Source organism: Tauraco erythrolophus, chromosome 7, assembly GCF_009769465.1.
Source record: "Tauraco erythrolophus isolate bTauEry1 chromosome 7, bTauEry1.pri, whole genome shotgun sequence".
NCBI lineage: Eukaryota > Metazoa > Chordata > Aves > Musophagiformes > Musophagidae > Tauraco > Tauraco erythrolophus.
This window is the reverse complement of record NC_141471.1, coordinates 802,081-829,909: the sequence shown is the minus strand read 5'-3', so window position 1 is coordinate 829,909 and position 27,829 is coordinate 802,081. Positions and strand designations below refer to the sequence as shown.

At 49.2% G+C, this 27,829-nt stretch overlaps 1 protein-coding gene across 1 annotated transcript; it reads right to left on the bottom strand.

The window, feature by feature from the left end:
• Positions 1–20: 20 nt before the first annotated feature.
• Positions 21–27,823, bottom strand: KIF9 (kinesin family member 9). Its single transcript, XM_086614826.1, has 20 exons — positions 27,728–27,823; positions 26,430–26,595; positions 26,188–26,294; positions 25,446–25,670; positions 23,585–23,668; positions 23,371–23,463; positions 22,545–22,692; positions 22,085–22,149; positions 20,608–20,685; positions 18,704–18,772; positions 16,081–16,185; positions 14,691–14,746; positions 13,004–13,094; positions 11,842–11,969; positions 9,232–9,396; positions 6,698–6,906; positions 5,217–5,396; positions 3,116–3,231; positions 330–434; positions 21–128 (listed from the first exon to the last, which is right to left on the bottom strand). The coding sequence occupies exons 1-20, from the start codon at positions 27,821–27,823 to the stop codon at positions 21–23; spliced, it is 2,394 nt and encodes a 797-aa protein (XP_086470952.1).
• Positions 27,824–27,829: the final 6 nt, after the last annotated feature.

Below are 27,829 nucleotides of genomic sequence, written 5' to 3'. Positions count from 1 at the left end.
TCCAGGCTGTTCCCAATCTGCTACACGATGTGCAGGAACGACAGGGGTTTATTCTTCCCGGGAGCCATGACGAGCCCGGGTTTTTTCCACGTTCGCTTGAGGGACGACATGGCTCTGGTGTACATGCGCTGGCAGGAGAAAACAAAAAGGGTCGTTGACACAAGCTCAGTTTTCAACGCAGAATTCTCACCCGTAAAGACATTTTTCCTGCCAAAACGAAACACCTTCCCCAAGTGGTGCTGGAAAACGCTGCCCAAATAAGCCCCCATCCCACCAGCATTGCTCTACTGGTGGCACATCCCAGTGGAACTGGGCCCCGCTGAGATTACCTTTTGATCAGTCTTCATTTTGGCCCTGTAGAAGGAGACGGAAGCCGGGCAGGCTGGCAGTGTTGTCTCCTGCATCCGCTCAAACCTCTCCTGCTCGTCTTCCTCCTGCCAGCAGAAAGACAGACCCCCCTCCACGTGAAAAACACACGTCTGGAGACACAGAGGTCAACAGATCCTGTTCCCCACATTGAACGCTGACTCAGCAATCTCTCCGAAGCCTTGGAAGTGAGAGGTTGCCCCTTCCCGCTCCTTAGGTGAGCAGATTTGGGCAGGACTTTTGGGAAAAATCCGTCTGTGAAGTGTAAAGCCCCAAAGGGAGTTCCCTCAGCTGTCTTCTCATGGCCATGCTCTGCCTGTAGCTACCCGGAGGACAGTCTCCCTTCCACTGCAAGATAATGTCACAGCTTGAAGGAGGTCTTCAAGCTGTGGAAGCGTGATCCCCCCTGAGCTCAGCTAGCCAACATCCACGGCCACGCTTCTCCAGGGAACCATCTAGAAGGCATGAGCACGCTGAAGAGGAACACAGGTGGAATGGAAGTACAATTTTTTTAAGCTACCAGCTTGTATATAACGTTTTCATGCCAGATTTGAGGATAGCTCTAGCAGATCCTTAGGTCACCTTCTGTGGTGGTTCATGAACAGCTTGGAGAAGGTGGTGGTGAAATCCTGGTGTGATAAAAAGCAGGTGGCCAAACCGAATCAAGCCAAGAGTAAAAGATGCACGTCCTGGAGAAGTGGGTTAGAACAGCAAATGAAGAGCCAGTCGGGAAAAGGGAAAGTGGCTCTAAGTAGGAAAGAAACCTCCAGAGAAAGATGAGGTGGTGCCCTCCCAAACCAGGATGGGCCTCAGCGTGGCCAGTGGCACTGACTGGGAAGCTGCAGTGAACTGCCCAGTAAAAGGAACTGGAGAAGAAACCAGCACTGAGCCACTTTACCAGGGACACGGTTTATCCTCCACCTGAAGATTTCTGCCTGTAACGTCACAGCTGCGAAGCCGTGCCAAAAGGCACGCTTCCTTCCTCTCGGGGCTCCTAACTGGTGTGATGACAAGAAAGCCAGGGCTGGAAACCAGTAAGGGAGTTTCTATGAATACACTGAGTAACTTGGGTTAGCAAAAGTGACTCGGGATGGATTTCCTCTTTTCCCCAAAGAGCGACATCCTGGGCCAGTGCAGCCAGTCAGGGTTTTCCTGTTGACCTCATTAGGCTTTATCCAAAGGGGATGGGTTGGGTTGGGGTTTTTTTCTCTTTCCCATACAGGTCTGTATCCATATCTGAAATCTTCCACAGTCTGGTAGATCACAACATTCCATTTAAAAGTAAACTCATTACATTGTTGTTTTTTTTCTCACATCATGTTTGTCACTCATACCCTCAAGGGAACGATTTCAGTAGGATGGGAAGAACCTGTCTCTGATCAGCTTTAAAGCTCTTCACATGCCTTTCTGGAAGGGAGTAAAAAAAAGGCTTCCCTGAAATTTACAGTCAAAATGATCAGGCACCTGGAGACAAAAGAGCTCCTTTTCAGTGTGTTTTTCTTCTAAAAAGCCAAAACCATCCTGTCCCCCACTACACGCTGGCTAGGAACAGGGCTGTGCGTTGAGGAAAGGGGTCACAGAGCTCACACCCTGCTTGTTCTCTTTCCAAACACCTATGGATGCCCCTGGCTCCTGGTGGGGATGGGTTCCTGGGGAAGATGAACCTGAGACTTGCCCTCACAAGCTGCTCTCTGTGATCTGCAGAGGTTGAACAGCAATAATGAAGACAGAATCATAAAATCACAGAATGGTTTGGGTTGGAAGGGACTTTAAAGATCATCCAGTTCCAACTCCCCTGCCATGGGCAGGGACACCCTCCACTACACCAGGGTGCCCAAAGCCTCATCCAACCTGGCCTGGAACACTGCCAGAGATGGGGCAGCCACAGCTTCTCTGGGCAACCTGTGCCAGTGCCTCACCACCCTCAGAGGGAAGAATTTCTCCCTCAGATCCCATCGAAATCTCCCCTCTTTCAGTTCAAAGCCATTGCCCCATGTCCTGTCACTACACACCCTTGTAAAAAGCTCCTCTCCAGCTTTCCTGTAGGCCCCCTTTAAGTGCTGGAAGGCTGCAATAAGATCACCCCAGAGCCTTCTCTTCTCCAGGCTGAACAGCCCCAACTCTCCCAGCCTGTCTCCAGAGCAGAGTAACACCTACAAAGAAAGGGCCGATCCCCCCGCACGGCCAGGGTGGGACCTCCCCCCTTGCTGTGCATCGCTTCGTCACGTCGGACGGAGTGGAAGCGCTGCCACCACGTTCCTATGGAACAGCACGAAGGGTTTGAGTCTGACATTTAACAATGAAGGGCAAAACCTGGAATGATTTCAGAGGAGAGTAACACAAAGAAGAAGTCTGGGAAACAAGAAGCTTAAGAGCAAGGTGCTGTGTCAGGAATGACAAAAGAGCCCGGCTCCCCCGGAGCGGTGCTTTCTAAACAGAGGGCTGGCCGAGCACCAGTTGCCACAACACCAACCACAATAGTTTTGCTGTAAATGTTACAGATGATCCAGACTGGAAAGGAGCCTCCCAGCTCCCCGCTGCACCTCTGGGCAGTTTGCCTGATTACTGCCCGTCAGCAGATGACTCCAATCGCTCTGTCCTGTTTTAGCCTCTTAACGGCAAAGCTATCGTGAAAGCCAGATGTATCTCCAGATAGTTGCTCCCTGCATCCTAGCGGATAGCGTCTCAACGCCAGCCGTGCCACGTGTGGCTACCAAGGAGAACAAGCAGAGCTGCCAGGACAACTCACCAGGCACGTGACTCTGTTTATGGGAATCATTCCAGGTCTGATGTTGCCACCGGGCTTCAGAGCTTCCTGCACATCCTTGGGGATAAGGAAGGACTCGCTGTACCAGATCTCAAACTCTGCAAAGCAAAGGGGAGGGGGCAATAAACAGGGCTGTAATGACCCAAGAGAGAAGGGTGGGGTGCTCCTGGCTCCCTGCCCGTGGGTCAGACGGGACCTCAGCGCTCTTAAACTCTCGGATGGGACCTCGGAACTCCAAGCCCTTGAGTTTCAAACTATTGGAAAAGTTAGTGAAAAGGGACCGGGCACCGACGGCTGGCGTGGGCTGTGCTGAAGCAGGTTGCCACCTGTCCTTGCTGCCTGCGTGGTGGCTGGGACGTGGTAGCTGGCCCCGGGGGCCAGTCCCCTGGGCTTGTGGTGGCCACGAGATGGCACTGCTCCTGCGTGCCGGAGACATGAGCCACCCGGCTTGGAGCTGGCCATTTTGAGCGGTCAGCACGTTTGGAGGTCAGGTTTCCATTCCAAACGCCATCCCGTAATAGCCAGTGATAACACGCAGCAGGTGCTGCGATCCGGTGGGAATTATGTCCTTATTAATACCGGGTATTTCCCAGACACCCGCTGCACAGCAGCTGGGCTCCGCTCCGTTCCTCTGGCATGTTTCCCCGCGGAGCGGGAGAGCCCGCAGCCCCTGGAGCAGGTTGTGCCGCCCAGGAGGGACCCCGGGAACGGAGCTGCTTCGTGTCCCGGGAGTCATGAAGGACAAACACGGTTAAACACACTGGGGACATGATGCAACACCACTTTTTATCCTGGTTTTAGCTCTGAGATGACCTCTGGGATGACACAGATACCCAGCGAGTCCATGCCTGTGTGTTTAAACAAACAGCAAACATCTGGAAGCACCCAAAAAATGCCAAACCCGGATCCAACGGAAACCAGTGGCAAAATTTCTGCACAATTACGATTTGGCCGGGTCTGTCTGCTGGAACGAGCCATGCATTTCTTTCAGTGTGGGATGCACTGATGGATACAAGTTGTGCTCGGGCAAGTTTGGAGAAAATGAAGTGTTGCCATGTGCACGGGACTCTGGCATCCGTACATGTGCTACCTTCCATCAGGGACAAATCTGGGGATGCAGCAAGGCTGTACTCCCGCTACCACGGGCTCACACGGAGTGGTTTGCAGCGCAGCACGCCACGGAATTGCACGGATCACCCTAAGCAGACACCTGACTCATCACCACCAGGGTGGTGCTCGTGAAGAACACGTTCAAATGACCAAGCTCTGCTTCCTGCCACGGCGCCTGCGCTGCAACGCTGCAACCTGAGTAACGCTGATCCCACCGGGGTACAGAGGAGACATGGAATCACAGAATCCTGGAATGGTTTGGGTTGGAAGGGACCTCAAAGATCATCCAGTTCCAACCCCCCTGCCATGGGCAGGGACACCCTCCACTACACCAGGTTGCCCAAAGCCCCATCCAACCTGGCCTTGAACACTGCCAGGGATGGGGCAGCCACAGCTTCTCTGGGCAACCTGTGCCAGTGTCTCACCACCCTCAGAGGGAAAAATTTCTTCCTTAGATCCAATCTAAATCTCCCCTCTTTCAGTTTAAATCTATTGCCCCTTGTCCTACCACTACACACCCTTGTAAAAAGTCCCTCTCCAGCTTTCTTGTAGGCCCCTTTTAAATACTGGAAGGCTGCAATCCGTAGACCAGAGCCAAAGCCCTGGCCCAGAGCAGCTCCTCAGCCACCACCTCTATTAAACGAAACCCAGAGTGAGAACCAGGGCCACCAGCGAGAGCATTATTGTCCACTTCATTGCGAAAGGCCCCTGCCCACAGCACTGCGCCTAGCGGCGTGACCACGGAGCAGTGTGTCGTTATCTGTGAGAGAGAATCTGCAGCAATTAAAAACACCCAAACCTCAGTCATCCATAAAAAAAACAAGTCTGGAAGGCAACAAGGAAAACGGCACCAGAGGATGACAGAGGCTTGGCTTGTAGGCAACGTGTCTGTGAAGTGCTTCAGTATGGAGCTGTTATGGAGCAGCTCAGCTCAACCAGAGGCTGCTCAGAAACCGCCCCGGAGAAGCCGTACCTGAGATGAGTTTGTTCCGGCACTGGTCCACCAGATGCTGGCAGTAGGAAATTTCTGCCTTCAGGTCCTGCAGCTCATCATAACTAGACCTGTACTCTTCCTTCAGCTCTTTCAGCTTCAAGATGAGTAAAAACTCCTTCTCATCAATTATGATCTGTCCTTCCTCATCAACATATTCTCCTGGAGGGTAAGAAAAGGAAACCAAGGTTTCTCGTGAGGGTGGAGAGGGACGAAGAACAGTCATTATACTTGGAACCACACGGTAGTTACCCAGTTATGCTGAGGTTAACCACACAACTGACGTTTCCTTAGACATGCTTCCCACAAAGACAGTGTTGGAGTGGTGTGGGGCAGAAATCACTGCTGAACTCTTGAACCCACTCAGACATCGGTCCTCCTGGAACCGGGACACATGGAGATGAAGAGGAGGGACCACAGAAAGACCATGTGACAGCCTGCTGGAGGGCATCTCTGAGAGCTTTCATGGCTCCTGTTTCAAAACTGCCTGGGCAGCCACGGCAAGGGGTTTTGAGATGAGGGGGTGGTCAGCCCTTTGGGGACAGTTAAGCCAGTGCTACTTCCCAGTGATAAACATCTCTTGTTCTTGGTTGCCCTCAAATCAGTTTATTCCTGTGGTTTCCAGCATCCACAATTAGCCATCAGTTGGTAGATGTCATCACAAAGGGCAAAGCCCCAAAAGTTCCCTCTTCTTTCTTGCAAATTGCCTGGCAGTAGTTGAGGCTGTATTCATTTTGCTGTCCTCCCTGCATGCAAGGAACGCCACTGCTGCTTCTGGCCTTCACGCACAGAGCACTCTAGACCACTCTCCTGCCAAAGTCATTCCTTTCAGGTTTCTCTCCGCGCCCGGAGGCGTTTCTTCTCCACTCCTCTGCAGAACGCAATAGCATCAACTCTTGGGAGTCCTGCTGCAGGGAGGAAACCTGAAAACACTTCCTAGTCCTGAAACCTGACACGCTTCCTAGTCTCGTCCAGGTGTATTCCACCCAACAAACATCTCACAAAGCAGGAAGGCACTGACCCCATTTTTCCCTCTAGTGCTAGTTTGGGATTTTGATGTTCACAGGCCAGACTCTAAGCCAGATGAGATCAAGCTGTAGGACATGCAGTACCCGTGATGCCTGCACTGCGCTGACCTGCGTCTGTCAGCAGTATGCTGCCTAATCCATCTGAGTGTGGGGCGAGGAATCACACTGACTGCAGCCCACCCCACTACCTCGAGTAAAGCTTGAGTAAAGCTTGAGTAGCACCACTCCATGAGGCTGAAATGTGGAGGACTCAGGTGGAGGAATCAGGTGGCAAACCCCAAGGCCAGCTGCTCTGAGGCATAAAGCCCATCCCGCCCCGTTGCCCTGGCAAGCAGCACTGGTGGTGTAGTGGTCTCACCATCCCAACTGCTTTGAAACGAGTGGTTCCCCTCTTCTGTCAGATTCTCGCTGGCCAGTTTCCACACAGCAACTCACCCTGCTGCCACCGCTCCTGCTTCCGAGCCTCCAGAGTCGTTCTGATGTCCTCCATCTCGCGCTTGATGAAGTTGATCCTCTGCGCTACCGTACTGCTTCTCTTTTTCTTGGCAAGGAGGATGCTTTTGTTCTCTTTAAAGATCCGGTTGATCTCACTTCCACACTCCTCCTTGAACTGCTCGAATGCCACCGGCTTGGACGGAGGGGAGCTGCAACAGAGTTCAAAGGAAACATGGGGAGGTCAGTTCATTCTGCCCTGCAACGTGACACAGGCCATAGCTGAGCTTTGTGGATGGTATTTCAATGGGTCCTTTGAGGATCTTGCTGTGCTGGCTGCACCCTGGTACCGTCCCTGTGCCAACCTTCATGCCCACTTTCCCCCAGTACTACTCCCAGAAGAAAGAGTTATTTACATAGAAACCACATTTCTTAGGAGATGCCTCAGAATTGAGTCTTCCCTGGAAAGCAGACCTTTAATGGTCTGAATTTTCAGAAAAATATCAAATACTGTTCCTCCCTATTGTTAAACAGAAACTCCTTTGCTCTTTCCTTGTGGGATTCCCAGCACAGACCAGTCACCTCTGCCACCCAAACCCCATAGCTGCATGCACGCTTGGCCGCTCTACCATGCTGCCTGTTTAGAAAGACTGAATGCAAAGTGGCTTGTGTCAACCCTGACTTTTCCATGAAATGGCTTTGATGCAAACGTGCCCCCATGAACACCAGCTCTTCCTTCAGCATGAACCACGTTGGGCAAAAGGAGGGTCCCTCAGGAGAACATCACGCTCTCATGGACGGGCTGGATCTGGGAGCAGAAGGTAGCTAGAAATCTCTCCATTCCTCAGTCCAAGGAGGTCAAAGCAAAACTCTGACTCCTGTCTTCCCCTGAGTGACCCCTTAAGGGCATTTTTCAAACTCCTCAAAGGCCGCGTGAGACGGGTTTCCATGCCAAACTGCTGGCAAAGCGCTGTAGGCCACTGGGCGGACTGCCATGGCTACGGCGTTGACAGCCAGCACCGAGCTGCTGAGCACTCTGGGCTGTGCCTGATGCAGCTGCAGCAGCAGCTTTCTCTACCAGCCACAGGACTTCTAGAAGAACATTAAAATGCATGCAGAGGGCCCAGAGGAACGTGATAACATGTTAAGGAGCTTCAGGAGTAAATTCTTCTGGGACAGCTTTGCTGTGATGCTCTCCCTGGGCAGCAGGAACAAGCAAGGACTGGGCAACTACAACGCAGGCAATGGAGGTGCTCACAATACTTCGGAGATGTGTCTAACTTGAGAGCTCTTGGCAAGAAAAGATGGCTGGTGATGGGAAAAGTGGTGTCCAGACTGGTTTCTGTGGGGTCCTGGCTGAGCTGCTGGGAGTTGAACGGCTTTGTGCTGTTGAGAGCGTCCTCTTGCAACGAGTACATGGTCATGGTAGCCTTACCGTTTTTCACCCCATCACCTCCATCCAAAATGAAATGCAATTCAGTGCTGCCCTCCCATGTTAAATTCATGTCATGGTACAAGCAGATGACTGGCACATTGTTGCATTTTTGACCATTGTCCACTCTCTGTCTCGATACTGAATCACAGAATCACAGACTGGTTTGGGTTGGAAGGGGCCTCAAAGATCACCCAGTTCCAACCCCCCTGCCATGGCCAGGGACACCCTCCACTACACCAGGTTGCTCAAAGCCCCATCCAGCCTGGCCTTGAACACTTCCAGGGATGGGGCAGCCACAGCTTCTCTGGGCAACCTGTGCCAGTGCCTCACCACCCTCAGAGGGAAGAATTTCCTCCTTAGATCCCATTGAAATCTCCCCTCTTTCAGTTTAAAGCCATCGCCCCGTGTCCTGTCACTCCACACCCTTGTCCAAAGCCCCTCTCCAGATTTCCTGTAGCCCCTTTAGGCACTGGAAGGTGCTGGAAGGTCTCCCCGGAGCCTTCTCTTCTCCAGGCTGAACAGCCCCAGCTCTCCCAGCCTGTCTCCAGAGTAGAGGTGCTCCAGCCCTCCCATCATCTCCGTGGCCTCCTCTGGCCCCGCTCCAGCAGCTCCATGTCCTTCTGCTGTTGGGGACCCCAGAGCTGAACGCAGCGCTGCAGGAACATCTCCCGAGAGCAGAGCAGAGGGGCAGAATCCCCTCCCATATGGTCCCTCCTGCCATGATCTTGTGCAGCTATTGACCCATTTTCACAAGTGTGTGGGGTTTTGTGGCTGGACGTGAGGTCTCTCTGGACTTTTACTACTAACCAAAGGCTGAAGAGCGCTACGATTTTCAGAGACTTCACACTTAAGAGAGCAACTGATCAGGGCAGACCTCAAAGCAGATAGAGAAGATGACCACCACCACCAAGCTTTGGTACACAGGGTGTCCATACAACCACTGCTGTCCTACTATGTGTTTCTGCATCCAAGCAATGGAGATCTCTGAACCTCCCCTCTCTAGTTTGAAGCACGTCGTTGTCCTAGGGGAACACAACGCAATCACTCCGGTGTAAACCACCCTCTGGCAGAGGGGATACGCTCCCTTGCCGGGAAGGCTTACCTGGGCCGCTGAGAATCCTCCACGGGAGCAGGCTTTGAGAACTCTGCATCAGCGTTTGCTGCATCCTGGTTCCTCGCTCCCTCTTTCACATCCAGATCCTGACTTTTAGATGGTGAAAAACCACCCAGATCTCTCCCAGAAAAAGCGCTCCCGATTCCTTCCTTCCTGACGGGGAAAAAGATAAACCAGATTAATTAATTTCTCCATAATAGGAAACTGGAACCAAAACGTGCTGCAGGGGCGAGCTTTGCTGATTCAAAAACTAGCAGTCTGACGTTGCTTCTACCAAAGTTTGCTGTGAAATATCTGCTGACAAGGAAGAAGATCAGCCTCCTTCTCACAAATCCTTACTTCCTAGAGCAGAGGGACCACCTCGTGCAGCAAATATTATCGAATATAGCACGGGCTGGACCAGCTCTCTTGTGAAGGATCACAAGGACAATGGTCCCACCCTCTCTGGCCTGAGGCACACCCGCGGATGGGATAACCCTCTGTACATTCAGAGGAACCTACAGACTGAATCTCCTAGGATTTGATCTAGCACCACATCTAAATCAAGTCCAGCTCTCGGTTCTTCTCCCTCCGCTCACCTCCACAAACAACACTGGCATCGTCTGCAGGGGATAATGTGACTTGGAAGAGAGACAGAAAAGCACTTGCCAAATCTCCTTCCATCTCCCTAAAAAAAGAACTGCGCAGAGAAGTCCTCCATGTCACGTGAATACTAAAGCCTTGGTGGTTCCTCTCCTCTCTAACACAAGGACTTTGGGGAAATGTAAGGGAGGAACCAAGCAGATGGGCTCAAGTCACAGAAGTAGTTGTAGAAACTGCCAGGGTAGGGCCCTCACTTCTGTAAGTTGAAGGATCTTTCTCTCCTCAGTACTGATTCCTGGTTCCCCCTTCCCTCTCAAAATCTCTTCTCCATATCTGCTTCTCTGTCCACTGTCTGTTCCTCCCTTTCCACTTAGCAGATCTTCTTTTATCAAAGAATCACAGACTGGTTTGGGTTGGAAGGGACCTCAAAGATCATCCAGTTCCAACCCCCCTGCCATGGGCAGGGACACCCTCCACTACACCAGGTTGCCCAAAGCCCCATCCAACCTGGCCTTGAACACTGCCAGGGATGGGGCAGCCACAGCTTCTCTGGGCAACCTGTGCCAGCGCCTCACCACCCTCAGAGGGAAGAATTTCTCCCTCAGATCCCATCGAAATCTCCCCTCTTTCAGTTTAAAGCCATTGCCCCGTGTCCTGTCACTCCACGCCCTTGTCCAAAGCCCCTCTCCAGCTTTCTTGGAGCCCCTTTAGGCACTGGAAGGTGCTGGAAGGTCTCCCCGGAGCCTTCTCTTCTCCAGGCTGAAGACTGTTTACTTAACACTTTAAAGAAACACTGCAGGTTTAACACATTTTCTGGCCCACCACAGCACTATTCCCCTGCCGGCATGTTCAACTCTCCACCTCTCGTCACAGGGTAACCCTGTCTGTGCTGGCTGCAAGCTCTTCAGCTCAAAGCCTGTCCACCCTCTGCGTCCACAGCTTGCAGCGTACACAGCGCTCCATGGTCTTGGCTCATCCATAATAGACACACAGATGAACCATTCAGAGTAAATCTTCCCCATAATAGAGGGCTACCCGACCACAGGCTGTGTCTGCTGGCCACACGCATTGCCCTAACGTCCTCCTGATGGTGTGGCTGGTGGCCATAAGGACACCACAAACCCTTCCAGCACTATGCTGGAATGTCTTCCTTGAGGAAACAGAAAGTGGAGAATGGATGGAGAGCAGCCCTGAGGAGAAGGACTTGGGGGTGTAGGTTGACGAGAAGCTCAACATGAGCCGGCACCGTGCGCTGGCAGCCCAGAAAGCCAACCGTGTCCTGGGCTGCACCCAGAGCAGCGTGGGCAGCAGGGCGAGGGAGGGGATTCTGCTCTTCTGCTCTGCTCTTGGGAGACCCCCCTGCAGTGCTGCCTTCAGCTCTGGGGTCCCCAACAGCAGAAGGACATGGAGCTGCTGGAGCGAGTCCAGAGGAGGCCACGGAGATGATGGGAGGGCTGGAGCACCTCTGCTCTGGAGACAAGCTGAGAGAGTTGGGGCTGTTCAGTCTGGAGAAGAGAAGGCTCCGGGGAGACCTTCCAGCACCGTCCAGTACCTAAAGAGGCTCCAAGAAAGCTGGAGAGGGGCTTTGGACAAGGGCATGTAGTGACAGGATACGGGGCGATGGCTTTAAACTGGAAGAGGGGAGATTTTGAAGGGATCTGAGGAAGAAATTCTTCCCTCTGAGGGTGGTGAGGCACTGGCACAGGGTGCCCAGAGAAGCTGTGGCTGCCCCATCCCTGGCAGTGTTCAAGGCCAGGTTGGATGGGGCTTTGGGCAACCTGGTGTAGTGGAGGGTGTCCCTGCCCATGGCAGGGGGTTAGAACTGGATGATCTTTGAGGTCCCTCCCAACCCAAACCATTCTGGGATTCTATGAAACACAAAACTTCCACACATCCATTAAGCCAGCTTCGTCTCTTCCTTCCTCTGTGGGCTGCCCATCACACCTCGACCAGACCCGGTCTCTGTGATGATACATTATCAGAGGAAAGGGAGAGCTGTCTGGCTACTAAATTCACCTGGGCTGCTCATTGGTTTTTCTAGATTTCTTCTTGTCACTTCTGGATGAAAAAGGAGCAGTTCTAGTCGTCAAAGCCTGTCCATCCTCTTCCTGCACCAAATGGCCATCCACGTCAACCACACCTGCCTGGAAACAAGAAGAAATAAAACATGGACCAGGAAGCATCAGATCTGTAGCTGTCTTGACCACAGCCCTCGCCCAGCAGCTATTTCACCGTGTTGTACAACCTAATCTGGAAATTTGTACGCGTTACCAAGTACATTCACTTCAGGACGAAGTGAAAACTAAAATAGGGCCAAAATTATCCTCAAATTCATATGGCAAATGTTTCAGCCACTTATAGGGAGAATAACTTGGGTCTAGTGCCACAGAAGTAAAAGCTCCCTCAGAAGTCTTCATTCAGTGAAGAAGTTTCTTACGCTGCTTATAATATTTCTCATATTGCCTCAGCCATAAAACAGAGGGGCCATTAAGCACTAAAATCTGCCTAAATCAGGTTTCAGTTTTGTTTTCCGCTTCTTTAAATAAAGAGTTAGGCACCACAGGTTTCTCTGTTCTACAAATACTCTGCATTTTCCCTTGTGCCTTTCTTCCAAAAAATTCAAAGCATCTTCCGTTAAGCCACAGGACCCTGCGTAACAGATAACGATCGTTTTATCCACTTTGCTGGGTAAAAACAAGGCAAGGAAATAACCACTTCCGAGAGAAAATACCTCACAGATGGAAATAAGCAATGAAAAATAGATGATGAGCTATAAGATAGAGTCCACATCTGAATTTATGGTTTACATATGACACATTTACTCTTCTCCAGAATTTAGGATTAAAAGAGGGATCTCAGCAGAGGCAGGTGACCTGACTCTGCCTTCTACAACTGATGGACAGACAGGTCACCCTCTAATTAATATTTTCTTCATTCCCATTTAATCAATTCTTTTGTTCAGATAATGCGTCTAATCCTCTGCTGGTATGAATGCAGCTGTGTTAACTGGTGCCTCTCCGCTCTCCGCTCGTTTTTCGACACGCTCATCCCATCCACGTTTCTGAGCTTCACATTTCAACGGGGAAAAGCTGAGACCTTGAGGCAACTGGAGGTTCAGCAGGAAAAGAGAGGGAATTCTAAGAGGGATTCCGGGCAGGGCACAAGCACCAGGCGTTACCTGCTGAACAGCAGCGAGGGCAGCAAAGTCAGTTTTGTCTATCAGAGCGTACTTGCTCCGCAGTCTGGCCTCCACTTCATGCTCCTGTTGGCTGGGAGAGAAAACAGCCCCTTACCCCTGTGGTCAAGGAGGACTATTTCACACGTCAGAACCTGTAACACCTGCCAATATCAGATTTCCAAAGAAAACCATCTTTTACCTGTAATCTCATCCCAAAACACCCCACCTTGCTCCTTCTATTCTTCCCCATAACCATTATAACCTTTTTTCACTCTCCCCTTCCTTTTTCTATGATGTCCCTTCAGGCCTTTTAGACACAGAAGCTTTTTGATGGCTATTTTAACACTTAGCAGGACCTTTTAATGGTCCAGATCAAACAACATTATACCTGTTCGCGTCCGTCACCTTACTTTAACCTAGGGATTTTCAAACGGAGCGATATTTTCACTGAAAGGGAACAGGCAAAGCACTGTCAGTAGGTTGAAATACTATACAAGACTGAAAATCATTAGAGAATGTGGAAGTTAAAAAAGACTAAAGCCCATTGATTCAGACAAATAAAAGGAATCACAAGTTGAAAAACAATAATCAAGCAAAATTTTACCATGAAAGCCATTTTGGGCTTGGGTCCCAGCAAAGCGTGACTGCCCAGTCAATGATGTTCCACAGACACTTGTGTTCACACAAGTTTCTGGAGGGCAGACAGATTTTCTACAGCAATGCCTCAATGTCACTGGTGTGAGCAGCAACATCTGCCTGGCCAGACCATTGCTGCAAAGGTTGGTGGGGTGAGGAGGGGGTGGGTTGCCCTAATACTGGAAAATGATTCTATGATTCTATGAATACTCTTATTCTTCTCTGTTCTCTTCTATTCATGTCATGAAGCCTGCTTGTCCTCATTTGTAGGAGTTTTTTTCTATTCACTTTCCCTCCTTCAGCCCCAAAAAACCAACTTTCATCATCCACTGGTGACATTTTCACGCTTTGTCCCATCGCACACCACACATCGGAGAGCGCCTCCCTGGAAATCATAGAATCATAGAATGGTTTGGGTTGGAAGGGACCTCAAAGATCATCCAGTTCCAACCCCCCTGCCATGGGCAGGGACACCCTCCACTACACCAGGTTGCCCAAAGCCCCATCCAACCTGGCCTTGAACACTTCGAGGGATGGGGCAGCCACAGCTTCTCTGGGCAACCTGTTCCACAGAGCCTTCTTATCATGCTCCTCCAAATTGCTTCACGACTTTCCTTTGCTGTGATCTCTAAAAATAAGTAAATCCGGTGACTTTTAGGTGCTGGTGTGGTGAGACCACTCCATATCATCTCATCCTACAGACTTTTCTTTTGATCTGTTTGCAGACTGCCTTGCGCTATGGAGACGTGCTCCACGACGAGGGTTCCTGCACAGTTCATGCTCAGCGATGGTTTATTTGCCAAGCAGACTTTTTAACCAGTGAAGTTCACCATCAAGAGCCCTTGCACATGACTTATGAGCACGGGAAGGTTAGAGGCAATAGTCTTCTTGTGCAAAGGCCAGCAGAATTTGCCAAGAATTGTGTTTTCAGTGACAAGTTATTCCCTGTACTTCATAGTGATCTTTCACTGATGACATGGTGAGTGTGATATCACAGCTTGGTGGAATTTCTAAACCTTACTATGAAATGCCTCAACCTTGGATATCTTACCTTACAATCAGTTTGAACTGCTTAAATACCTCCTGGACTTGCCTGATGTTCACTATCTGAGGAAGAGATGTATACAGTGAAGATACAAGTGAGCATTTCCATGCTGTGGTCAGCTGTACTGATATAAATTCAGACTGTGAGGACTCAGCTTTCCACTTGCCAGGTATCCACACTCAAGGAGAGTTACCTTTATGCTCCACTCCAGAGTCAGGCTGGAGGTGGATACACTGCTCACTCTGAGTTCTAAAGAGAGACGAATCTGATAGACTGTGGTCAATTCCATGGAGAGCAGAGCCATCGAGATAATTAATTATTTACAATAAATTTACAAATTACATAGATGGCATCTACTGACCTTGCACATTATGACGCTACTTATAGAATTACAGACTGGTTTGGGTTGGAAGGGACCTCAAAGATCATCCAGTTCCAACCCCCCTGCCATGGGCAGGGACACCCTCCACTACACCAGGTTGCCCAAAGCCCCATCCAACCTGGCCTGGAACACTGCCAGGGATGGGGCAGCCACAGCTTCTCTGGGCAACCTGTGCCAGTGCCTCACCACTCTCAGAGGGAAGAATTTCTCCCTCAGATCCCATCGAAATCTCCCCTCTTTCAGTTCAAAGCCATCGCCCCGTGTCCTGTCACTACACACCCTTGTAAAAGCCCCTCTCCAGCCTTCTTCCCTTAAGCCCTTATTCCGCTCCGCTCCTGCATCCCCGAGGAGGACCGCAGGGACTTGGAGAGAAGATAACCATTAATGAAACAAGAGGGAGTGTTTCAAGTGCTTTGTTTAAACTAAACTATCCAACTGTTTGGAAAACAGTCTTCCAGCAACTTCTGCACTGTTATCACAGTGGCTTCTGTTCACACCCAAACCAAAACTTTACAGTACCTCTGAATATGCATTTATGACTTTCGTTTTCTTACATTTTGTTTGCTTTCCTGTTTGCCCCCACAGGAATATTTGTGAACACAGGACTTCTGCTGTTTCTTTTCGCAATCGTTTTGCAGTCAACGGTTAGTTTCGAGTTGAGAAACTTTGCCCTAATGAACCTGTCTCCAAGAGACTGGACATATTTTGGCAACAGACCTGGCAAAGATTTAGTGTGACATTGGCAGGGCAAAATTTTGACACTAATTCTTTAAAGAAGTTCTAAACAAACCAATTCAAAGGGTTTCAGGACTGAGGAAAAGTTTTCCAAAAAAGCAAAAATGGAATGAAAACAAGGAGACAGCCCTTAGCACACACACAAAAAATAAATTACAGTTCTGTAGCTCTTTTGGGGTTAAACAGAGCCTCTTCAGAAGACATTTGCATTGCTTCTATCTTGGAGTAAAATGGGATGGAATCAGTATTTCAGTCCTTCTCCGCTGGAAAGCTACTTACATCAATTTCCTCAATGGCTCCTTTTAGGTATCCCTGGACCTGAGACTTGATCTCTGCTACCTGGATGTCAGTCAGCGGGTCATAAGTCACCGAAGAACGGTCCACCTAAGAAAAAAGGTGAACATCTGCCTATCAGTGGATTACAAAAAGCTAAGCAACTACTAGTCTGGCGAACACCTGCCATTGCTCTACTGTGCCCAGGGAAGCCTTATTCCCACATGACATCTGTGGGAAAATGACTGAAATCGATGGGGAATGGGAGAACATTGTTCCCTAGAATTCAAACTAATATTAGAGCAGCTCTGACATGAAGCACAGCTGCTGCTCTCAGGAACGAACAAGGCCTCAATATCCTTGAAATGGGGAGGAGAGTGATACGAAGGTATCATGGCTCATCCCTGTTATCAGGGATGAGAGGCGCCTGGTAAAGATAACCATAAAAATGCCATTGAGGGAAGTGAATCACAACCACTGTCTCAGCAGCGATGGCGAAATTGTGTCCTTCGGCTACTAAGTCACACCTCCACCCGCCTCCGAGCTGCGACCACCCCTCAAACGAGCAATTTACACCAATCCCAATTAGTGAACACCCCTCACGAGAGGAATTTACACCAATCCTAATAAAAGTTATGTATGACTAGAGTCACTCGAGCTCCACCTAAAAGATACGGAAAAGGTATAAAATGGCAGCAAACAAAGGGGATGTTAGGGAGAAGCCCCCCCATCGGAACGCCTGGGATCAGTCGATGGGCTGAACCTCTCTTCTCCCCCCCATAGGGACGCCTATTGGGTAAGAACTCTGTGTTATGTGCACTTACTTAATTACTTACTAACATCTTGCTAGCTATTTAATATTATCACTGATCAGTAATCGTTTTATATTATCACTGCAGTATTTCAATTAAAGTTGTTTTTGTAGTCAGTCACTATCACCGGCTATCCTCGAACCTGTATTCTGTCACAAATAAAATATATATGCATGTTTCCGGAAATTTTTGAATTATTATAAGGAGCTGGCCCATAGTACTACTAGTGACGATCCCTTAATAAGTGGGTGAATCACCCTCCGACCTACTGAGCTGCCAAGAGAGGGCAGGGGGAGTCGGACCCAAGGGTCTCGCCTGACTTGGGAGCTGATAGACTGGTCGTTTTGACCTCAAAATGTGACAACATCCTTGTCTCTAAAATGGAGAGACACGGATTTGACAGATGGACCACTCAGTGGATAAAGAACTGGCTGGATGGTCGCACTCAAAGAGTTGTGGTCAATGGTGCGATGTCTACGTGTCAAGCGGTGTCCTTCAGGGGTCTGTTCTGGGTCCAGTGCTGTTCAACATCTTTGTCAGCGACATGGATGATGGCATTGAGTGCACCCTCAGTAAGTTTGCCGACGACACCTAGCTGTGTGGTGCCATGGACTCACTTGAGGGAAGAGATGCCATCCAGAGGGACCTTGATAGGCTTGAGAAATGGGCCAGTGCAAACTGCATGAGCTTCAACAAGTCAAAATGCAAGGTCCTTCACCTGGGTCGGGCCAATCCTAGGCACAAATACAAACTGGGCACAGAGTGGGTTGAGAGTAGCCCTGAAGAGAAGGATTTGGGGGTGTTTATAGATGAGAAGCTCAACATGAGCCGGCAGTGTGCTCATGCGACCCAGAAGGCCAACCGCATCCTGGGATGTATCAAGAGAAGCGTGGTCAGTAGGTCAAGAGAGGTGATTCTTCCCCTTTACTCTGCTCTTGTGAGACCCCACCTCGAATACTGCGTCCAGTTCTGGTGTCCCCACCATAAGAGAGACACAGATTTGTTGGAGCATGTTCAGAGGAGGGCCACAAAGATGATCCAGGGGCTGGAGCACCTCTGCTACGAGCACAGGTTGTGGGAGCTGGGATTGTTCAGCCTTGAAAAGAGGAGACTTCAGGGGGACCTAATAGCTGCCTTCCAATACCTGAAGGGAACCTACAGGAAGGCTGGGGAGGGACTTTTTACAAGAGTGTCCACTGATGGGACAAGGGGAAATGGGTTTAAGTTGAAGGAGAACAGATTTAGATTAGATCTTAGGAAGAAATTCTTCCGTACGAGGGTGGTGAGACTTTGGAATAGATTGCCCAGAGAGGTTGTGGATGCCCCCTCCCTGGAGGTGTTCAAGGCCACATTGGACAGAGCCTTGAGTAGCCTGACCTAGTTGAGAGGCGTCCCTGCCCATGACAGGGAGGTTGGATTAGATGATCTCTAAGGTCTGTTCCAGCCTGTGCCATTCTATGATTCTATGATTCTACGTTTAATTTCTGATTGCGATTTCTCATCATTTGAGTCGAGAGGACACACGGGACTTGGGAGCATGCTGAAAGCGATGCATTCCCCTCCACATTTCACTCAAACAAAAGGAGGGCTTCAAGAGCCTGAAAAAAAACATCTACCGTGGCTGGGGACTGAAGCTACAACACAGTGTCTCTGCGTGGGATCTTCAGAGCTTTCCCTAAAGCCCAAAAGACAGTGCTGGAAGCAGAAGGAAGAACACAATCCCACTGGACACGGAGTGAACTGATCCTACTGCAAAGCAAAGATCATAACAAAGCCTTAACTAGGTCCCGTCTAAGATGCTGCAGCCCGTTCCTTACCAAGCTGTTGTGCATGGCCAGTTCCTGCTTCAGAAGAATAATCTCCTTCTCCAAAGCCTTCACTGTCCCCTAGCAGGAAAACAAAAAGGTGAGCAAATGACCGAACGTTATTGGAGACAAAACTGCTGAAAAGCAGCATTAAACTGGCTGCTAGAGAACATGGCAGCTGTGCCCCAGCTCCCCCAGGGTTTGCTGTCACGTTTGCATCAGTCAAGTTGGGAGTCTGGAAATCCCTTCGCCTCCATTAGCTTCCAACAAGACAGCTTCTGTTGTGTCCTGGGCGTTCCCGCTGCAGAGCCAGCTGGAGCCACCAGCAGAAGGGCCACTTGGTTTTTAATGGGATGGCTTCCTGATCTGGTACTGCAGGGGCCATCGAGTTCTGGACTATGAGATATTATCTTGAAAGCAAAGAAGCATGCAGGCTTCCGCTCTGACCCTTACTGAACTCAGCAGGAGTTCTGACCTTAACTCTGATAGAGGGGGGAGGCTCCTGTGGTGTATTTCATTGAATTTCTCCATAATTGACAGGCTCAATTTCTCCATTGACGGGCTGGGAGAGTTGGGGCTGTTCAGCCTGGAGAAGAGAAGGCTCTGGGGAGACCTTCCAGTACCTTCCAGTGCCTAAAGGGGCTACAGGAAAGCTGGAGAGGGGCTTTGGACAAGGGTGTGGAGTGACAGGGCATGGGGCAATGGCTTTGAACTGGAAGAGGGGAGATTTCAATGGGATCTGAGGGAGAAATTCTTCCCTCTGAGGGTGGTGAGGCACTGGCACAGGTTGCCCAGAGAAGCTGTGGCTGCCCCATCCCTGGCAGTGTTCCAGGCCAGGTTGGATGAGGCTTTGGGCACCCTGGTGTAGTGGAGGGTGTCCCTGGCCATGGCAGGGGAGTTGGAACTGGATGATCTTTGAGGTCCCTTCCAACCCAAACCATTCTGTGATTCTATGAATCTATGATGTGGAATATCTTCAAGCATTTGCTATTTAGAATGTGTTTCCAGAAAGGTGTGGGTACGCCAGACTCCGTGGGATTCAGTGAGAATCGGATACTAAGCTGCTTTTTAAGTGACCTGTTGAGCATCAAAGCACAAGAGCTTCCTCAAACACTACTCTCTTGGCCACTCTTTTCCACTCCGCCCGTCTCAACAAAAAAGAAAGGGACTGAAGAGGAAAAGCCAGTTTGTTGCACAGCTGCTTCTGGAAGCTGTTAAAAGAAACTCCTCAGCTGTTTCTCCGCTTGCCAGTGAGATCGACCGTGAAATACAGCAGGGTTCTCACCCACCACCACATGTGTTATGGATCAAATCATTCCAGACTCGTTCTTTGGGCGATCAGTAATCCGTCGAGCATTTACTGCTGCTAGCTCTCTTTCAGCTGTGAAAGTGCACTCAGGACATCTAAAACACTATCATCATTTTCTTCACATTATTTCCTTGGTTAAACAAGTTTTGTAACTGTGGCAAAAATGTTACGTTGCCAGCAGCAACGGGGATAATGGTGTGTAGAGCTGCAAGTAGGACTGCAGATGGTTTCCCCACTTACCAGGGGAGTCATCCACAACGTAATCTCGCTGCTAAGAGGTGAATCTTATCAGAAAAATTAAGGACTCCTACGTCTGAAAGAAGAGACTCCTACATATGGAATGAAAGAATCACCATGTGTCAGGGAAGACGTAGCCATCTGCATGACTGTACCCTCTAGAATATTCAAGGTAACCGTAATCAAATATCAACGAAAAAATGAAAATGAAAAAAGTTTAACACCACTCCGTTTTATCACACACATAAATTCAGCTGATGAGTGATAATTCATCAAACTACTGAACTGCCCTTTGGTTTTTAAGGTCATTATTCTAAATATTAATAAACCTGAGAAAATATCTGTTTTCCCATTCCCCTTCCCTACATACCTCTCGGTCGTGTGTCTCGTTGATGACCGGCTCTGTTGTGATGCATTTCATTCTGGTAGCAAAACGGAGAGAAGACAACTGGAAAACACGGAGTTTAGAGAAGTATTGGCGAGGATATAATTTTCATAATCAATACTACTGAATCATATCAGATCCCAGAACACAGAAATACAATTTAACTGCAGGGAGCACTACAGGATTGCTCATTCCAGGAGCGTATCTCCCAGTGCTCACTGGTTTCTGTGGGATTAGCCACCTTCAGATGATGGCTCTGTCTTTTCCGTTCTGCACGCGGACGGCTCTTTGTCTACCAGAGCTGTGATCTCAAAAATATCCACTCCCATTTCTGATCAAAATAACACCTACATCCTAAAAACCCCAAATCACACATCAATGCCCTTCAAGCTTAATTCCTGCTGTTGTGGTATCTCGAGAGTAAGCCCCTGCAGCCAGAAAATCCTCCTCTTGATGCCAAATATAGCGGCTATTTCCTCAGGAATGTTACAGGGAACACAAGCAGGAGATGACAAAAACAACACTCTGCCTTGAAGATAACTCCATAAAAGGTGTCCGTGTTGACTTTTTTTTCGCTACGTAAAACTTTCTTGGCAGAGAGGGAAATGATTCCCTCCCCCGTGTTACAGATGTTGATCCAGGTCACACGGTAAGACTTTCACTGATTTCATTACCATTACCTTTCCAGTACTTAAAGGGGGCTACAGGAAAGTTGGAGAGGGGCTTTGGACAAGGGCATGTAGTGATACGACAAGGGGAAATGGATTTAAACTGAAAGAGGGCAGATTTAGATTAGATATAAGGAAGAAATTTTTCACTCAGAGGGTGGTGAGGCACTGGCACAGGTTGCCCAGAGAAGCTGTGGCTGCCCCATCCCTGGCAGTGTTCCAGGCCAGGTTGGATGAGGCTTTGAGCAACCTGGTGTAGTAGAGGGTGTCCCTGCCCGTGGCAGGGGGTTGGAATTGGATGATCTTTGAAGTCCCTTCCAACCCAAACCATTCCATGATTCTATGATTATTTCACAGGTTGGAAAAAACCTAACTCTGAGATTACTCCTGCTCCCTGCACCAGCTGAAAGCCAGCTTGGCTCGGATGCCAACGGGTGCAATTCCATCGACCTCGTTCTGCGACGTACCATTCAAACACATCCGTAGAGTTGAACCAAGGATAATAATTAACACAAATTTAGATTTTAGCTGCTTGTGCCTGTGCTATTTCAGGCTCTCGTGTTCCCCCCAGCCAGTCACCACTCGACTGCATCACCAAGCAGATGGGCGAGAGCAATCTGTTCTCCGAGCCTCTGAGATAAGATGAGCTATCCAATGTTTCTGATGAATTAGGCAGGATGTTTCTCTGGGACTCCTGCCATGGCCCTCCAGAGACTCTTTTTAAACCCAGCTATGGCCAACTGCACCAGCAGCAGGAACAAGACTTGAATTGTGCAGAAATCAGTTCAACTTACAGTCTCTTCCACATGCGCCGCTTCTCCACAGATATTTGCCACTAGGACAGTATTGCAGTTTCCCCCTGGGAAAAATCATAATTAAAAAAATTATGCATTCCAAGAGCATAAGCCTTTCCTATGGATTCATGATGCACCACGGCTTTGGGTTTATCCTCTGTAGGCTGGTGCTAAAGCAGGAGCACGTGAAAAGGCTCGTAACATGCCGGGGGGATTTTGTGGTGGTAGTTTTTTAAAAGATTCCAACGAAATTTTTGTGGATTTCTACTGGCTCGATCAGTGTGGGCTCTGTACTGTCTCCTGCACCCGCTGTTTTATTTGATGAGGAAAACCAGACATCCTTTGAACAAGGAATTAGTTCCATGTGTTTATATGTTATGGCCTTAGGACGTGGTATGTTCACTGAAACAACAGAGTTTTCTAGGAATTATTTGGGGCTGTTGGAATCCACAGCTCTTACCTAGCGAGTCCTTGAGAAGGTGAGTGAGCTTGCTCTGCCGGAAGGGGACGTGGTCCCTCTTGGGATCAGCCAGGGCAATGATGATTTGCTCAAGGAACGACAGAGACTTGTTGATGTACGTGGCTTCCTTCAGAACCTGCCCTTCAGACTGTAACGAAGACCAAAAGGCAAAGCTGCCACAACACGTGTTTCTGGCTGAACCGCGGGCGAGAGCGCGCTCCTTCCCGAGGGTACCACGGACTGCCGGGGTAAGGATCCCATTCAGACCCAATAAATTCCTGACCTAAAGCTTTCTTCGGTTTGAAAACAAGTTCCCAGCGCTCAGTTTTTCATTACAAGCCTACCAGTACTGCTGGCTCTCCTTCCCAAAAGGTAAATTACGTGTTTGTCACAGGGCTGCTGCGATTTCTGTTCTGATCAATGCAGAACGTCACACGGGACCTGAGGAGCCTTTGGTTGTTGAGCTCTAACGCTCTAAGAAAGTTCCAACAGTTTGCCTGCTGTGACCAGAGGGGATTTGCACTGTCACTCAGGGAATGAAGAGGAAAATCAGGGGTTCTTTGAGAAGCGACAGGCTCAAATGAACTGAGCCTGGCTCAGGTTGGAAGGCACATGCAGGGTGGGAGGCACCTACACGCGGACGCAGAAACGACACGCAGCAGCTGCAAACAACCCTCTGATGTGTTCATGGGACTTTCAGTTTGTCACAGTCTCTCCTATTTATTACAGGCCGAATTCTGCGGTGGGGAAAACCCATAATTTCACCTCCACCGTGCTGATTACTGGACTCTTCACCACGGACTGAGATATTTCTTCCGTTACTTACCCCAGTCTTGCTCAGTCTCTCCGAGCCTGCCAGATCTATTAAGTTGATTTTAGAGTTAACACATTTGACGTCTGAGAAAACTCTGGAACGAGACTGAGGGGAAAAAGAACATAAACTGTATGTAACAGTAGACAAAACTTGAAATACAGTAAAAAGCGGACATGTACAGATCCTCAGCCATCTGAGTCCTGATAAAAACTGCCGGAGCTCTTACCTCAATATAAATAGTAAAGATGCAATGGGATCTGGATGAATTTTTATTCAGCGTGTGCTCTGTTATCACTCTGTTGGTCTCACCCTGCAAATGAAGTCAAAATTGAAGAGAGTGTTTTTAAACTTCTGTGTTGGTAGAATAAAGGAAAATTGGAAATGCAGTTAAAGAAGGAATGGCTCCCTCTTCGCTCTGCAGAGCCCGGAGCACCGATCGGTCAGTTAGAGCAGTCAGAGCAGGAGCTCACCCTATTTGCCTCCTTTTCTTACCCAAAGGCCTCTCGAAGCGTTGGTAAAGGTCACTGTTTACTGCAACAACGCCTTTTCCTGGAGACCACGTTATCTGCATCTCCACTTTCAAGGCTCAGCTCACAGAACTGTGGCTTTTTGAGGAACAGGCAGACGAGCCTTGCTCAGAGGCAAGACCTCCCTGGCTCTTTCGGTTTCTTGATGACTACAAAACCAAAGAGCTCACCCAAGCTTTAAATGTCATACAAAACTCAGGCGTATTCGATAGCCACGAATTTGTAGTGCCCACTCACAGGAAAAGAAAGCAACATTGAAAACAGTGTTGCAACTGGTTGTCAGGAGCACCAGGCTGTCACGGAGCTGTGCTGCCAGGCTGGAGAGGCACAAAAGGAAACGGAAGGCTCTACAGCATAGAAATGCACCCATCAACAGGTTTCACAGCTGACTGGTCTGCCTGGGTCTCAAAGGACAACGACCTTTGAGAGCTGGAAGGTCTAAGGAGTGTAATTAATTCCAAGAGCAAGAATGAAGATGAAGACTTTGGGGTAAATACTATCAACCCCACTCCACAAATGAAGAGTCACAGCATAGCGGGAAGCCTCCTCAAAGCCTGGAGCTTTCTCCATGAACCTGGAACCACAGGCAGAACTCATCTAAGGACCTGAAGGGATCCCCAGGCGTCACTCACACTTCTCGTGTCAAGGGATCCCAAGTTAAGCTGCATTACCATCCTCCTTCTACTCATTAAAAAGAAAATGGGAGTTCCTGCGTATCACAGGGGCTAGCTTAGGACACCACAGTCCCGTTATTAAAAAGGCAAGCCAAAGATTTTGAGGACACCAGATGGCTCCTGGTAAGAGTATGCTTCCTGCATCCAGAACCAGTTATTTATTCATGTTTTCCTGATGAACTAAAGCATCCACAAGAAAAAGAAAAATGCAGGCATAAGTAAGCAAACTCCTGTCACAAAGCCAACCCATTGTGTGAGCGTCCCTGCTGTAAAATCTGACCAACGGTACCTGTGCCATGACTATCCCAAAGTATCTGCCAAAGACATCGCTGGCAAGACTCATTCCTTGGAGCATTGACATAGCTGGGACAGGCAAGTGTGTTTTTCAGGAAGCAATTCCAGTGTAGGTCAGCTGGTGGGTCTAAAAGGATCCCAAATATCGTACACTTTGTACACTGACACCCTTGTGTAATGAAAACAAGTCTTTTGGGCTGTCTGGGATCTCGGTCTGCTGAGAAGCCTTTTGAAATGAAGGCAGGTTCCGTGGCTGCCTGCACTATTTTGGTGCTGCCTGGAATCTCCAACGCTACTACGTTCTGCGGTCTCACCCCAACATATTTCCTCCATCACTTGACCTGCACTGGCACACGCTAAAACCAGGGTTTCTCCATAGACATCTTCCAGAATCTCTGTGCCAGGGACATTTTCCTTGCAGGAACACTGCTACAAAGAGTTACCAATTCTCCTCCTCACAATCAAGAGAACAAAGAGGGTTGAATCTCCCTGCAGATGTCCTGGCCACCCACCTCCTGCTTTACTGCCTCCTCCCTCAGCTAAGCCAATAAACATAACAACCAGATGAAGTGTAATATTTGTTTTCTCTTGCCTCAAAAAAGAGACTCAGAGCATCTTCCTCATGGCTGACTGGATGTACAGATAAGCCCTTCACACAAACACCCTGTGGGCGATCCACTACGGCCATCGGCACGTCGCTGGTCCCGTGGCTTGTCGTGGTGGCCAGAAGGTCAAACAAGGTCTCGTTGTAGATTTCCAGGTAGGATATTCGGACGGTGACGAAGGAATCAACGGAACGTGCAGTTGCTTTGAAGACCTACAGAAAGACAAAAGAGTTTGTCAGTGGCAGTGCCAGTTCATGAACAGAATTATCAGCTACCTACGGCTTTCCAGAGAAGCTATTTATAACTTTCTGAGGAGCTGCAAGAGTGTCTGCATGCATGCAGCTAACTCTGCACTGCGGTGGCCTGAGGGCTGCCAGGGCTCAGCCAACAGTTTTAACACGATTCCGCAAAACGATAGTTTCGAAAACACCACTTTGGAAGGCCTGCCTGCTTCCGGTTGGGAAGCAGCAAGTACTTGATGTGAGCTCAAAGAATTAAATGGGATCAACCTCTGCAAATGACAATAAAGCAGAACCACAGAGAAGGCTCCAGGGTGATCTTATCACAGCCTTTCAGTGCCTAAAGGGGCTACAGGAAAGCTGGAGAGGGACATTTTACAAGGGTGTGTAGTGACAGGACACGGGGCAATGGCTTTGAACTGAAAGAGGGCAGATTTAGATTGGGTAGAAGAAAAAATATTTTCACTCAGAGGGTGGTGAGATCCACTACCTGCTGTATAGCTCGGGGTATGATTCCTCGATGCTGGTACTCAGCAGTTGCTCCCGTCATCGTGTACGTCTTACCGGCCCCCGTTTGCCCGTAGCACATTATCGTGCCTGGAAAAAAATCCAAAGGAAAAGAATTAAGTCAGGAAGGAACCTCTGCGTTTCTCAAATGGAACATCAAAAGGATCCCTCCCTCAGATCAAATCTCCATTTATTGTCAAAATAACAAAAGCAGCAACAAATTACCATTATAGCCAATTAAAGCTTCAGACACTAATTTCTTTGCCAGAGTCTCATACGCCAGTTCCTGGGAGGTATTGTGGAGGACGCCGTCCAGTTTAAACGACCAGTCAGTCTGCCTGTTATTCACAACTCCTTTCTTGGCATCTCGTTGGATGTATATATCTATGCTCTGGAACCCAAAAAGAGATGAAGACAACTTCAATAGACATGAAGAGTTTCAGCAGTTACTGCCTGGAAAAAAACACCCACTGAAGACCTGAAGATAAGTAGAAAATGGAGCATGAATAATAGTATGGAATACTGCGTTCAGCTCCGGGGTCCCCAACAGCAGAAGGACATGGAGCTGCTGGAGCGGGGCCAGAGGAGGCCACAGAGATGATGGGAGGGCTGGAGCACCTCTGCTCTGGAGACAGACTGAGAGAGTTGGGGCTGTTCAGCCTGGAGAAGAGAAGGCTCCGGGGAGACCTTCCAGCACCTTCCAGTACCTAAAGGGGCGACAGGAAAGCTGGAGAGGGGCTTTGGACAAGGGTGTGTAGTGACAGGACACGGGGCAATGGCTTTGAACTGAAAGAGGGGAGATTTCAATGGGATCTGAGGGAGAAATTCTTCCCTCTGAGGGTGGTGAGGCACTGGCACAGGTTGCCCAGAGAAGCTGTGGCTGCCCCATCCCTGGAAGTGTTCAAGGCCAGGTTGGATGGGGCTTTGAGCAACCTGGTGTAGTGGAGGGTGTCCCTGCCCATGGCAGGGGGGTTGGAACTGGATGATCTTTGAGGTCCCTTCCAACCCAAACCAGTCTGGGATTCTATGATTCTATTATTTTACTGACCTGGATGGTATTTTCTGGGAATAGATATTCTAAAAAAAAGGGCAATGTGGCTAAGCTCATCTGTTTACCTTTCAATCATGTGTCTGATTTTGTGTCCTGGGGAAATTGCTAATTAAGCAAGAAAAGGTGAAGGGAGGAACTGGCATAAAGGGGGACAGAAAAAGACCCAGGGAGAGCTCTTAGGATGGAATTGTGGTTTCTACTGGGAATTCCTCAAGGATCAGTCAGAGCCACAGTCCTTTTGAAGGTTTTTCCCTAGTGACTGTCTCACAAGAGGTATGTTTTCCACAGTCACACTTGCTGACACAAAACCACGAGCCCCTGTCGGCGCAGAGGCCAGCGAGCAGGAACGCGTGAACCAACACGCACCAAAAGGCTCCGCATGGCCTGGAGGAACGGAGGAATTCTGCATTTCTGCGGGGAAAACTGAAACCAAACTCCAAACCTTTCACACTTGCACCCTCTTTTTCTTTACCTTCTTGTCTGGCCCAAGCTTGATCACATCTTGAGCAAAATTGGCTGTTGGCTTGACTCGCACAAACGTTTGGACTTTCTTTTCTGCTGCATCCATTCTAAC